The sequence below is a fragment of the Panulirus ornatus genome, chromosome 1, assembly GCF_036320965.1.
Source record: "Panulirus ornatus isolate Po-2019 chromosome 1, ASM3632096v1, whole genome shotgun sequence".
NCBI classification, from domain to species: Eukaryota; Metazoa; Arthropoda; class Malacostraca; order Decapoda; family Palinuridae; genus Panulirus; species Panulirus ornatus.
The window spans coordinates 43718134-43733008 of NC_092224.1; the positions used below are offsets into that span (position 1 = coordinate 43718134).

Sequence of the window (14875 nt, forward strand, 5' to 3'; positions counted from 1 at the left end):
TTTCAGAAAAGAAGAGTGAACGTTGGGGTGAAGACGGTGGTGAGAGTAAGTGAGTGTGGGAAGGAGACTTGTGTGAGGAAGTACCAGGAGAGACTGAGTACAGAATGGGATGTATTTAGGGAATCAGTGATGGATTGCGCAAAAGATGCTTGTGGCATGAGAAGCGTGGGAGATGGGTTGATTAGAAAGGGTAGTGAGTGGTGGGATGAAGAAGTAAGATTATTAGAGAAGAGAGAGGTATTTGGACGATTTTTGCAGGGAAAAAATGCAATTGAGTGAGAGATGTATAAAATAAAGAGACAGGAGGTCAAGAGAAAGGTGCAAGAGGTGAAAAAGACGGCAAATGAGAGTTGAGGTGAGAGAGTATCATTAAATTTTAGGGAGAATAAAAAGATGTTCTGGAAGGAGGTAAATAAAGTGCATAAGATAAAGGAACCAATGGGAACTTCAGTGAAGGGCACTAAAGGGGAGGTGATAACAAGTAGTGGTGATGTGAGAAGGAGATGGAGTGAGTATTTTGAAGGTTTGTTGAATGTGTTTGATGACAGAGTGGCAGACATAGGGTGTTTTGGTCGAGGTGGTGTGCAAAGTGAGAGGGTTAGGGAAAATGATTTGGTAAACAGAGAAGAGGTAGTAAAAGCTTTGCGGAAGATGAAAGCCAGCAAGGCAGCAGGTTTGGATAGTATTGCAGTGGAATTTATTAAAAAAGGGGGTGACTGTATTGTTGACTGGTTGGTAAGGTCATTTAATGTATGTATGACTCACGGTGAGGTGCCTGAGGATTGGCAGAATGCATGCATAGTGCCATTGTACAAAGGCAAAGGGGATTAGAGTGAGTGCTCAAATTACAGAGGTATAAGTTTGTTGAGTATTCCTGGTAAATTATATGGGAGGGTATTGATTGAGAGGGTGAAGGCATGTACAGAGCATCAGATTGGGGAAGAGCAGTGTGGTTTCAGAAGTGGTTGAGGATGTTTGGATCAGGTGTTTGCTTTGAAGAATGTATGTGAGAAATACTTAGAAAAGCAAATGGATTTGTATGTAGCATCTATGGATCTGGAGAAGGCATATGATAGAGTTGATAGAGATGCTCTGTGGAAGGTATTAAGAATATATGGTGCGGGAGGCAAGTTGTTAGAAGCAGTGGAAAGCTTTTATCGAGGATGTAAGGCATGTGTACGTGTAGGAAGAGAGGAAAGTAATTGTTTCTTAGTGAATGTAGGTCTGCGGCAGGGGTGTGTGATGTCTCCATGGTTGTTTAATTTGTTTTTGGATGGGGTTGTTAGGGAGGTGAATGCAAGAGTTTTGGAAAGAGGAGCAAGTATGCAGTCTGTTAGGGATGAGAGAGCTTGGGAAGTGAGTTAGTTGTTGTTCGCTCATGATACAGCGCTGGTGGCTCATTCATGTGAGAAACAGCAGAGGCTGGTGACTGAGTTTGGTAAAGTGTGTGAGAGAAGAAAGTTGAGAGTAAATGTGAATAAGAGCAAGGTTATTAGGTACAGTAGGGTTGAGGGTCAAGTCAATTGGGAGGTAAATTTGAATGGAGAAAAACTGGAGGAAGTGAAGTGTTTTAGATATCTGGGAGTGGATTGGCAGCGGATGAAACCATGGAAGCGGAAGTGAATCATAGGGTGGGGGAGGGGGCGAAAATTCTGGGAGCCTTGAAGTGTGTGTGGAAGTCGAGAACATTATCTCGGAAAGCAAAAATGGGTATGTTTGAAGGAATAGTGGTTCCAACAATGTTGTATGGTTGCGAGGCATGGGCTATGGATAGAGTTGTGCACAGGAGGGTGGATGTGCTGGAAATGAGATGTTTGAGGACAATATATGGTGTGAGGTGGTTTGATTGAGTGAGTAATAATAGGGTAAGAGAGATGTGTGGTAATAAAGAGTGTGGTTGAGAGAGCAAAAGAGGGTGTTTTGAAGTGGTTTGGTCACATGGAGAGAAAGAGTGAGGAAAGATTGACAAAGAGGATATATGTGTCAAAGGTGGAGGGAACGAGGAGAAGTGGGAGACCTAATTGGAGGTGGAAGGATGGAGCGAAAAAGATTTTGAGTGATCGGGGTCTGAACATAAATGAGGGTGAAAGGCGTGCAAGGAATAGAGTGAATTGGAACGATGTGGTATACCGGTGCCGACATGCTGCCAATGGATTGAACCAGGGTATGTGAAGCATCTGGGGTAAACCATGGAAAGTTCTGTGGGGCCTGGATGTGGAAAGGGAGCTGTGGTTTCAGTGCATTATTACATGACAGCTAGAGACTGAGTGTGAACAAATGGGGCCTTTGTTGTCTTTCCTAGCGCTACCTTGCACACATGAGCGGGGGAGGGGGTTGTTATTCCATGTGTGGCGGGGTGGCGATGAGAATGAATAATGGCTGATAGTATGAATTATGTACATGTGTATATATGTATATGTCTGTGTGTGTATATATATGTATACATTTAGATGTATAGGTATGTAAATTTGCGTGTGTGGATGTGTATGTATATAAATGTGCATGTGGGTGGGTTGGGCCACTGTTTCGTCTCTTTCCTTGCGTTACCTCGCTAACACGGGAGACAGCGACAAAGCAAAATTATAAAAATAATAATGATATATGATTAAGTGTTAATTAATAGGTGCCTGAAACAGAGACTTTTGGATGTTAATGTGAAGAGAGGGGCAACTGGAGGGATGTCTGATCATTATCTTGTGGAGGCAAAGGTGAAGATTTGTAGAAGTTTTCAGAAAAGAAGGGAGAATGTTGGGGTGATGAGTGTAGTGATAGTAAGTGAGCTTGGAAAGGAGACTTGTGTGAGGAGGTACCAAGAGAGACTGAGTGTAGAATGGAAAAAGGTAAGACCAAATGACATAAGGGGAGTGGGGGAAGAATGGGATGTATTTAGGGAAGCAGTGATGGCTTGTGGAAAAGATGCCTGTGGCATGAGAAAGGTGGGAGGTGGGGAGATTAGAAAGGGTAGTGAGTGGTCATATGAAGAATTAAGATTGTTAGTGAAAGAGAAGGGAGAGGTATTTGGATGATTTTTGCAGGAAAACAGTGCAAATGACTGGGAGATGTTACCAAGGTAGCACAAGGAAACAGACAAAAGAATGGTCCAACCCACTCACAAACATATGTATATAAATGCTCACACACGCACATATGCATACCTATACATTTCAATGTACACATACATATACATACACAGACATATACATATATACAAATGTACATATTCATACTTACCGCCTTCATCCATTCCCGTCACCACCCAGCCACATATGAAATGGCACCCCTCTCCCCCCGTGCATGTGTGAGATAGCACTAGGAAAAGACAACAAAGCCCACATTCGTTCACACTCGGTCTCTAGCTGTTATGTGTAATGTGCCCAACCACAGCTCCCTTTCCACATAAAGACCATACAAAACTTTCCATAGTTTACCCCGGATGCTTCACGTGCCCTAGTTCAATTCACTGGCAGGACATCGTCGCCGGTATACCACATTGTTCCAATTCGCTTCATTCCTTGCACACCTCTCACCCTCCTGTATGTTAAGGCCCCAATCGCTCAAAATCTTTTTCACTGCATCCTTCCACCTCCAATTTGGTCTCCCACTTCTCGTTCCCTCCACCTCTGACACATATATCCTCTCTATCGATCTTTCCTCACTCATTCTCTCCATGTGACCAAACCATTTCAATACACCCACTTCTGCTCTCTCAACCACACTCTTTTTATTACCACACATCTCTCTTACAGTTTCATTACTTACTCGACCAATCCACCTCACACCACATACTGTCCTCAAACATCTCATTTCCAACACATCCACCCTCCTCCGCACATCTCTATCTATATCCCACGCCTTGCAACCATATAACATTGTTGGAACCAATATTCCTTCAAGTAGACTCATTTTTGCTCTTTGAGATAACATTCTCGCCTTTCACACATTCTTCAATGCTCCCAGAACCTTAGACCCCTCCCCCACCCTGTGAGTCACATCTGTTTCCATGGTTCCAACCTGCTGCTAAATCCACTCCCAGATATCTAAAACACTTCACTTCCTCCAGTTTTTCTCCATTCAAACATACCTCCCAATTGACTTCCCCCTCAACCCTACTGAACCTTGCTCTTATTCTCATTAACTCTCAGCTTTCTTTTTTCACACACTTTACCAAACTCAGTCAACAGCTTCTGCAGTTTCTCACCCAAATCAGCTACCAGCGCTATATCATCAGCAAACAACAACTGACTCACTTCCCAAACCCTCCAGTTTCTCACCCGAATCAACCACCAGCACTGTAACATCAGTGAACAACAACTGACTCAATTCCCAAGCCCTCTCATCCACAAAAGACTGCATACTTGCCCCTCTCTCTAATACTCTTGCATTCACCTCCCTAACAACCCCATCCATAAACAAATTAAACAGGTATGGAGACATCACACACCTCTGCCGCAAACCGACATATACCGGGAACCACTCACTTTCCTCTCTTCCTACTCATAAACATGCCTTACATCCTCGATAAAAACTTTTCACTGCTTCTAGCAACTTATCTCCCACGCCATATACTCTTAATACCTTCCACAAAGCATCTCTATCAACTCTATCATATGCCTTCTCCAGATCCATAAATGCTACATACAAATCCATCTGCTTTTCTAAGTATTTTTCACATACATTCTTCAAAGCAAACACCTGATCCACACATCCTCTACCACTTCTGAAACCACACTGCTCCTCCCCAATCTGATGCTCTGTACATGCCTTGACCCTCTCGATCAATACCCTCCCATATAATTTCCCAGGAATACTCAACAAACTTATACCTCTGTAATGTGAACACTCACCTTTATCCCCTTAGCCTTTGTACAATGGCACTATACATGCATTTTGCCAATCCTCAGGCACTTCACCATGAACCATACATACAATGAATATCCTCACCAATCAGTCAACAACAAAGTAACCCCCTTTTTTTTAATAAATTCCACAGCAATACCATCCAAACATGCTGCCTTGCTGGCTTTCATCTTCTGCAAAGCTTTCACTACCTCTTCTCTGTTTACCAAACCATTCTCCCTGACCCTTTCACTTCGCACACCACCTCGACCAAAACACCTATATCTAGAACTCTATCATCAAACATTCAACAAACTCTCTCACTTCACTACTACTCGTTATTACCTCCCCATCTACCCCCTTCACTGATATTCCCATTCGTTCTCTTGTCTTATGCACTTTATTTACCTCCTTCCAAAACTTCTTTTTATTCCCTCTAAAATTTAATGATACTCTCTCACCCCACCTCTCATTTGCCCTCTTTTTCACCTCTTGCACCTTTCTCTTGGCCTCTTTTATTCATCTACCAGTCATTTGCACTATTTCCTTGCAAAAATCGCCCAAATGCCTCTATGTTCTCTTTCACTAACAATCTTATTTCTTCATCCCATCACTCACTACCTTTTCTAATCTGCCCACCTCCCACCTTTCTCATGCCACACACATCTTTTGCACAAGCCATCACTGCTTCCCTAAATACATCCAATTCCTCCCCCACTCCACTTACATCTTTTGCTCTCCCCTTCTTCCATTCTGCACTGAATCTCTGCTGGTACTTCCTCACACTCTCCTTTCCAAGCTCACTTACTCTCACCACTTTCTTCACCCCAACATTCTCTCTTCTTTTCTGAAAACCTCTACATATCTTCACCTTTGCCTCCACAAGATAATGATCAGGCATCCCCCCAGTTGCACCTCTCAGCACATTAACATCCAAAAGTCTCTCTTTCCTGCGCTATCAATTAACATGTAATCCAATAACACTCTCTGGCCATCTATCCTACTTACATACATATACTTATGTATATCTCTCTTTTTAAACTAGGTATTCCCAATCACCAGTCCTTTTTCAGGAAACAAATCTACAAGCTCTTCACCATTTCCATTTACAACACTGAACACCCCATGTACAACTATTATACCCTGAACTGTCACATTACTCACCTTTGCATTCAAATCACCCATCACTATAACCTGGTCTCATGCATCAAAGCTGCTAACACACTCACTCAGCTGCTCCCAAAACACTTGCCTCTCATGATCTTTCTTCTCATGATCATGTGCATAGGCACCAATAATCACCCATCTCTCTCCATCCAGTTTCAGTTTTACCCATATCAATCTAGAGTTTACTTCCTTACACTTTATCACATACTCCCACAACTCATGCTTCAGGAGCAGCGCTACTCCTTCCTTTGCTCTTGTCCTCACACCAACCCCTGACTTTACTCCCAAGACATTCACAAACCACTCCTCCCCTTTACCCTTGAGCTTCTTTTCACACAGAGCCAAAACATCCACGTTCCTTTCCCCAAAGATACTACCTATCTCTCCTTTTTTTCTCATCTTGGTTACATCCACACACATTTAGACACCCCGATCTGAGCCTTCAAGGAGGATGAGCACTCCCCATATTCTTTCTCCCCTATCCCCAGGGAATTCAAATGTGTCAAGATATAATTATTGATTGTTCAATTTTACTTACCTGCCACGAGGTCTCTCTTCTTAGCAACTCTCGTAATGCCACAGATATATATGAGGAAGATGGCAGTGTCATCTCCACAATCACTGCTCTGCTGGGACCCTCTGAAAAGTCATAAAATTGTTTATCAGCAACTATACAAACAGTACAAAATTTACTTCAAAATATTCTAATTCTAAATAACTCCTTATCACACAAGGTAATTAAATAATCTTTTTATTTTTTTATTCTATTTTACTTTATAGAATAAATAAAATAATAACTTTATACATATATATAAATATATATGAGTCATACATACATTAAATAACCTTACCAACCACTCAACAATACAGTCACCCCCTTTTTTAATAAATTCCACTGCAATACCATCCAAACCTGCTGCCTTGCCGGCTTTCATCTTCCGCAAAGCTTTCACTACCTCTTCTCTGTTTACCAAATCATTTTCCCTAACCCTCTCACTTTGCACACCACCTCGACCAAAACACCCTATATCTGCCACTCTATCATCAAACACATTCAACAAACCTTCAAAATACTCACTCCATCTCCTTCTCACATCACCACTACTTGTTATCACCTCCCCATTTGCGCCCTTCACTGAAGTTCCCATTTGCTCCCTTGTCTTATGCACTTTATTTGGTGAGGTGCCTGAGGATTGGCGGAATGCGTGCATAGTGCCATTGTACAAAGGCAAAGGGGATAAGAGTGAGTGCTCAAATTACAGAGGTATAAGTCTGTTGAGTATTCCTGGTAAATTATATGGGAGGGTGTTGATTGAGAGGGTGAAGGCATGTACAGAGCATCAGATTGGGGAAGAGCAGTGTGGTTTCAGAAGTGGTAGAGGATGTGTGGATCAGGTGTTTGCTTTGAAGAATGTATGTGAGAAATACTTAGAAAAGCAAATGGATTTGTATGTAGCATTTATGGATCTGGAGAAGGCATATGATAGAGTTGATAGAGATGCTCTGTGGAAGGTATTAAGAATATATGGTGTGGGAGGAAAGTTGTTAGAAGCAGTGAAAAGTTTTTATCGAGGATGTAAGGCATGTGTACGTGTAGGAAGAGAGGAAAGTGATTGGTTCTCAGTGAATGTAGGTTTGCGGCAGGGGTGTGTGATGTCTCTATGGTTGTTTAATTTGTTTATGGATGGGGTTGTTAGGGAGGTAAATGCAAGAGTTTTGGAAAGAGGGGCAAGTATGAAGTCTGTTGGGGATGAGAGAGCTTGGGAAGTGAGTCAGTTGTTGTTCGCTGATGATACAGCGCTGGTGGCTGATTCATGTGAGAAACTGCAGAAGCTAGTGACTGAGTTTGGTAAAGTGTGTGGAAGAAGAAAGTTAAGAGTAAATGTGAATAAGAGCAAGGTTATTAGGTACAGTAGGGTTGAGGGTCAAGTCAATTGGGAGGTGAGTTTGAATGGAGAAAAACTGGAGGAAGTGAAGTGTTTTAGATATCTGGAAGTGGATCTGGCAGCGGATGGAACCATGGAAGCGGAAGTGGATCATAGGGTGGGGGAGGGGGCGAAAATTCTGGGGGCCTTGAAGAATGTGTGGAAGTCGAGAACATTATCTAGGAAAGCAAAAATGGGTATGTTTGAAGGAATAGTGGTTCCAACAATGTTGTATGGTTGCGAGGCGTGGGCTATGGATAGAGTTGTGCGCAGGAGGATGGATGTGCTGGAAATGAGATGTTTGAGGACAGTGTGTGGTGTGAGGTGGTTTGATCGAGTGAGTAACGTAAGGGTAAGAGAGATGTGTGGAAATAAAAAGAGCGTGGTTGAGAGAGCAGAAGAGGGTGTTTTGAAGTGGTTTGGGCACATGGAGAGAATGAGTGAGGAAAGATTGACCAAGAGGATATATGTGTCGGAGGTGGAGGGAACGAGGAGAAGAGGGAGACCAAATTGGAGGTGGAAAGATGGAGTGAAAAAGATTTTGTGTGATCGGGGCCTGAATATGCAGGAGGGTGAAAGGAGGGCAAGGAATAGAGTGAATTGGAGCGATGTGGTATACCGGGGTTGACGTGCTGTCAGTGGATTGAATCAAGGCATGTGAAGCGTCTGGGGTAAACCATGGAAAGCTGTGTAGGTATGTATATTTGCGTGTGTGGATGTATGTATATACATGTGTATGGGGGGGGGTTGGGCCATTTCTTTCGTCTGTTTCCTTGCGCTACCTTGCAAACGCGGGAGACAGCGACAAAGTATAATAAAAATAATAAAATAAATATATATATATTTCTTTCTTTCTTTTATACTATTCGCAATTTCCCGCATTAGCGAGGTAGCGTTAAGAACAGAGGACTGGGCCTTTGAGGGAATATCCTCACCTGGCCCCTTCTCTGTTCCTTCTTTTGGAAAAAAAAAAAAAGAGAGGGGAGGATTTCCAGCCCCCCACTCCCATATATACATATATATATTTTTTTTGCTGTCTCCCACGTTTGCGAGGTAGTGCAAGTGTCTTTTGCATTAGGATGAGTCAGGGAAGAGTGTTGAATGCCTTCAGAATGTTAGGGATTTTGTTGTGTAGCCAGGATTGGTCAAAAATATCTGAAAGTGCTTGGATTGTAAATGGGCCAAAGTGTTGTATGTGAAAGTTCACTATTTTGTTGGAGCCTGTAACAGGAGAGCTCTTTAAGGTTATAGTTGTTTTGCTTGTAACAGTTGGAGTAAAGGATTGGTGAGAAGCTGTTTCTGGATGGATTTTGTGTAGGACTTTCATAATATCCCTGTTTAAGTGTAATGCTGATGTGTAGCTAATTCTTTAGTATTCACTCATCAGTATGCTTGTGTTATCTTCAGGAGAAAGGATATCATTGGATTGAGTCAGGAGTGCTTCAAGAATGGGGGCTGGATTGGCATGATAAGTGTGGATCTTATTTACTGTTTGCCAGAATTTTGTTTGCTGTGTGTCATATGGTTCATTGTGTTGAGGAAGGAGTGTCAGTTTCTGCTTGTCTTTCAGTGATTAGGATAGGGATAATGTTATTTAGAGTATGGACTTATTCTCTGATTTCTGTTGATGATGAATTGCTTTGCCTGAGCAGGTTTCTTTGCTTCATCAGATCTGAAAGTTGTATGAAGAATTTTGGGTTGTATTTCTTTCTGTGCCTTTGTGGTATGTGCTTTCTGCTGGCTTGGTTGGAGATGTTGATGAAGTGTGGGACTATGTGATTTAGGGGTGAGAAATCATCATATTGAATTTTGGCAGCTTTAGTTTCCATGTACTGTGTGAAGGCTGGCCAGTCACCTTTGGTATAGTTTGTTTAAGTCTTTCTGATGATTGGTGGGCCAAATGGAATGTTATCAGGATGGAAAATTGGTCAGAGGATAGCTCATGCAGTAAGCTCCAATTGATCCTTGTGTGTAGTGCTGTTGAGCAGATGATGTCTGGGGAGGTTGGCTGGTAGCATCGGTGTTAGCAGACACTGCGAGTGAAAAGTCACTTTTAATTCATTTTTATCCATATAGTACAATCTTGTCAAAGAAGTTTCACTCTAAAGGGGTCCAGCTTTACTCTGCTGCTTATTGTAGCAAATAATTGAAGCTGCAGAGAGGTAGTGCCAGAAAACAGACGAAGAACAATGCATCCAGTAAAATTCACATATAAATACATATATATGGACATACATGTACATATATATACAACACACACACATATATATATATATATATATATATATATATATATATATATATATATATATATATATGAATCAGCCACCAGCGCTGTATCATCAGCGAACAACAACTGACTCACTTCCCAAGCTCTCTCATCCCCAACTGACTTCATACTTGCCCCTCTTTCCAAAACTCTTGCATTTACCTCCCTAACAACCCCATCCATAAACAAATTAAACAACCATGGAGACATCACACACCCCTGCCGCAAACCTACATTCACTGAGAACCAATCACTTTCCTCTCTTCCTACACGTACACATGCCTTATATCCTCGATAAAAACTTTTCACTGCTTCTAACAACTTTCCTCCCACACCATATATTCTTAATACCTTCCACAGAGCATCTCTATCAACTCTATCATATGCCTTCTCCAGATCCATAAATGCTACATAAATGCAGAAGCTGGTGACTGAGTTTGGTAAAGTGTGTGGAAGAAGAAAGTTAAGAGTAAATGTGAATAAGAGCAAGGTTATTAGGTACAGTAGGGTTGAGGGTCAAGTCAATTGGGAGGTGAGTTTGAATGGAGAAAAACTGGAGGAAGTGAAGTGTTTTAGATATCTGGGAGTGGATCTGGCAGCGGATGGAACCATGGAAGCGGAAGTGGATCATAGGGTGGGGGAGGGGGCGAAAATTCTGGGGGCCTTGAAGAATGTGTGGAAGTCGAGAATATTATCTCGGAAAGCAAAAATGGCTATGTTTGAAGGAATAGTGGTTCCAACAATGTTGTATGGTTGCGAGGCGTGGGCTATGGATAGAGTTGTGCGCAGGAGGATGGATGTGCTGGAAATGAGATGTTTGAGGACAATGTGTGGTGTGAGGTGGTTTGATCGAGTGAGTAACGTAAGGGTAAGAGAGATGTGTGGAAATAAAAAGAGCGTGGTTGAGAGAGCAGAAGAGGGTGTTTTGAAGTGGTTTGGGCACATGGAGAGAATGAGTGAGGAAAGATTGACCAAGACGATATATGTGTCGGAGGTGGAGGGAATGAGGAGAAGAGGGAGACCAAATTGGAGGTGGAAAGATGGAGTGAAAAAGATTTTGTGTGATCGGGGCCTGAACATGCAGGAGGGTGAAAGGAGGGCAAGGAATAGAGTGAATTGGAGTGATGTGGTATACCGGGGTTGATGTGCTGTCAGTGGATTGAATCAGGGCATGTGAGGCGTCTGGGGTAAACCATGGAAAGCTCTGTAGGTATGTATATTTGCGTGTGTGGACGTATGTATATACATGTGTATGGGGGGGGTTGGGCCATTTCTTTCGTCTGTTTCCTTGCGCTACCTCGCAAACGCGGGAGACAGCGACAAAGTATATATATATATATATATATATATATATATATATATATATACATACGCACACATACACACATATACATATATATACATATGAAAAAATGTAAGAAATAATTTAGAAAACTGAAACTTCTAGCTTGAAATGAAATGAAAAATGAATGTCACATAATGGTTCAACCTCTGGCTATGGGAAAAGGAAATGTATCTTTATTTACACAAACGTCAATAGTAGTTTTCATCAATTTAACCACTGTATCATACTGCCTGGTTCACTTCTCTTATCATGAAACAGGAATATTGGCTTATGATGTTTCTCAATTTTCTTCATTACACAAAGTACAACCGTATCTTGGATACATGAGGGTAGGTAGTTGGTCATCCGCCATAATAAAGCCTTGACAGACCAAAATTTTATCTGGACCTCAACTTTTCCAGTACATTTATGAAAAAGAAAAAAAAACTGGAGGAAGTAAAGTGTTTTAGATATCTGGGAGTGGATCTGGCAGCGGATGGAACCATGGAAGCGGAAGTGGATCATAGGGTGGGGGAGGGGGTGAAAATCCTGGGAGCCATGAAGAATGTGTGGAAGTCGAGAACATTATCTCGGAAAGCAAAAATGGGTATGTTTGAAGGAATAGTGGTTCCAACAATGTTGTATGGTTGCGAGGCGTGGGCTATGGATAGAGTTGTGAGCAGGAGGATGGATGTGCTGGAAATGAGATGTTTGAGGACAATGTGTGGAAATAAAAAAGAGCTAGGTTGAAAGAGAAGAAGAGGGTGTTTTGAAATGGTTTGGGCACATGGATAGAATGAGTGAGGAAAGATTGACCAAGAGGATATATGTGTCGGAGGTGGAGGGAACGAGGAGAAGTGGGAGACCAAATTGGAGGTGGAAAGATGGAGTGAAAAAGATTTTGTGTGATCGGGGCCTGAACATGCAGGAGGGTGAAAGGAGGGCAAGGAATAGAGTGAATTGGATCGATGTGGTATACCGGGGTTGACGTGCTGTCAGTGGATTGAATCGGGGCATGTGAAGTGTCTGGGGTAAACCATGGAAAGCTGTGTAGGTATGTATATTTGCGTGTGTGGACATATGTATATACATGTGTCTGGGGGTGGGTTGGGCCATTTCTTTCGTCTGTTTCCTTGCGCTACCTCGCAAACGCGGAAGACAAAAAAAAAAAAATATTCTTTCTTTTTCACACTATTCGCCATTCCCTGCATAAGCAAGGTAGCATTAACAACAGAGGACTGGGCCTTTGAGGGAATATCCTCACTTGGCCTTCTGTTCTGTTCTATCTTTTGGAGAATTAAAAAAAAAAACATGAGGGGAGGATTTCCACCCACCAGCTCCCTCCCGTTTTAGTTGCCTTCTACGACATGCCGGGAACACGTGGGAAGTACTCCTTCTCTCCTATCCCTATGGATATATCTTTTTTTCTTTCTTTTAAACTATTCGCCATTTCCCGCGTTAGCGAGGTAGCATTAAGAACAGAGGACTGGGCCTTTGAGGGAATACCCTCACCTGGCCCAATTCTCTGTTCCTTCTTTTGGAAAATTAAAAAAAAAAAAAAAAAAGAGAGGGGAGGGGAGGATTTCCAGCCCCCCGCTCCCTCCCCTTTTAGTCGCCTTCTACGACACGCAGGGAATACGTGGGAAGTATTCTTAATCCCCTATCCCCAACCTAGCTCTTTTTTATTTCCACACATTGTCCTCAAACATCTCATTTCCCTGGGGATAGGGGAGAAAGAATACTTCCCACGTATTCCCTGCGTGTCGTAGAAGGCGACTAAAAGGGAAGGGAGCGGGGGGCTGGAAATCCTCCCCTCTCGTTTTTTTTTAATTTTCCAAAAGAAGGAACAGAGAAGGGGGCCAGGTGAGGATATTCCCTCAAAGGCCCAGTCCTCTGTTCTTAACGCTACCTCGCTATCGCGGGAAATGGCGAATAGTATGAAAAAAAAAAAAAAAAAAAAAAAAAAAAATATATATATATATATATATATATATATATATATATATATCCTACGCTACCTCGCAAACGCAGGAGACAGCGACAAAGTATAAAAAAAAAAAAAAATTTATATATATATATATATATATATATATATATATATATATATATATATATATATATATATGTATATATATATATATATTTTTTTGCTTTGTCGCTGTCTCCAGCGTTTGCGAGGTAGCGCAAGGAAACATACGAAAGAAATGGCCCAACCCACCCCCATACACATGTATATACATACGTCCAAACACGCAAATATACATACCTACACAGCTTTCCATGGTTTACCCCAGATGCTTCACATGCCTTGATTCAATCCACTGACAGCACGTCACCCCCAGTATACCACATCGCTCCAATTCACTCTATTCCTTGCCCTCCTTTCACCCTCCTGCATGTTCAGGCCCCGATCACACAAAATCTTTTTCACTCCATCTTTCCACCTCCAATTTGGTCTCCCTCTTCTCCTCGTTCCCTCCACCTCCGACACATATATTCTCTTGGTCAATCTTTCCTCACTCATTCTCTCCATGTGCCCGAACCATTTCAAAACACCCTCTTCTGCTCTCTCAACCATGCTCTTTTTATTTCCACACATCTCTCTTACCCTTACGTTACTTACTCGATCAAACCACCTCACACCACATATTGTCCTCAAACATCTCATTTCCAGCACATCCATCCTCCTGCGCACAACTCTATCCATAGCCCACGTCTCGCAACCATACAACATTGTTGGAACCACTATTCCTTCAAACATACCCATTTTTGCTTTCCGAGATAATGTTCTCGACTTCCACACATTCTTCAAGGCTCCCAGAATTTTCGCCCCCTCCCCCACCCTATGATCCACTTCCGCTTCCATGGTTCCATCCGCTGCCAGATCCACTCCCAGATATCTAAAACACTTCACTTCCTCCAGTTTTTCTCCATTCAAACTCACCTCCCAACTGACTTGACCCTCAACCCTACTGTACCTAATAACCTTGCTCTTATTCACATTTACTCTTAACTTTCTTCTTTCACACACTTTACCAAACTCAGTCACCAGCTTCTGCAGTTTCTCACATGAATCAGCCACCAGCGCTGTATCATCAGCGAACAACAACTGACTCACTTCCCAAGCTCTCTCATCCCCATATATATATATATAGTTATTTTTACTTATTTTGCTTTGTCGCTGTCTCCCGCGTTAGCGAGGTAGCACAAGGAAACAGACGAAAGAATGGCCCAACCCGCCCACATACACATGTATATATATACATGTCCACACACGCACAATATACATACCTAAACATCTCAATATACACATATATATACACACACAGACATATACATATATACACATGTACA

General features: G+C 42.2%; 1 protein-coding gene across 1 annotated transcript in view; it reads right to left on the reverse strand.

Moving 5' to 3' along the window:
* The window catches only part of LOC139748811 (pseudouridylate synthase 7 homolog), a 558239-nt gene that overhangs the window by 6412 nt on the left and 536952 nt on the right, over positions 1-14875 (reverse strand). The window contains exon 16 of the mRNA XM_071662245.1: positions 6542-6642. Coding sequence (XP_071518346.1) covers positions 6542-6642 — 101 coding nt within the window. The remainder of the gene's footprint in view (positions 1-6541; positions 6643-14875) is intronic.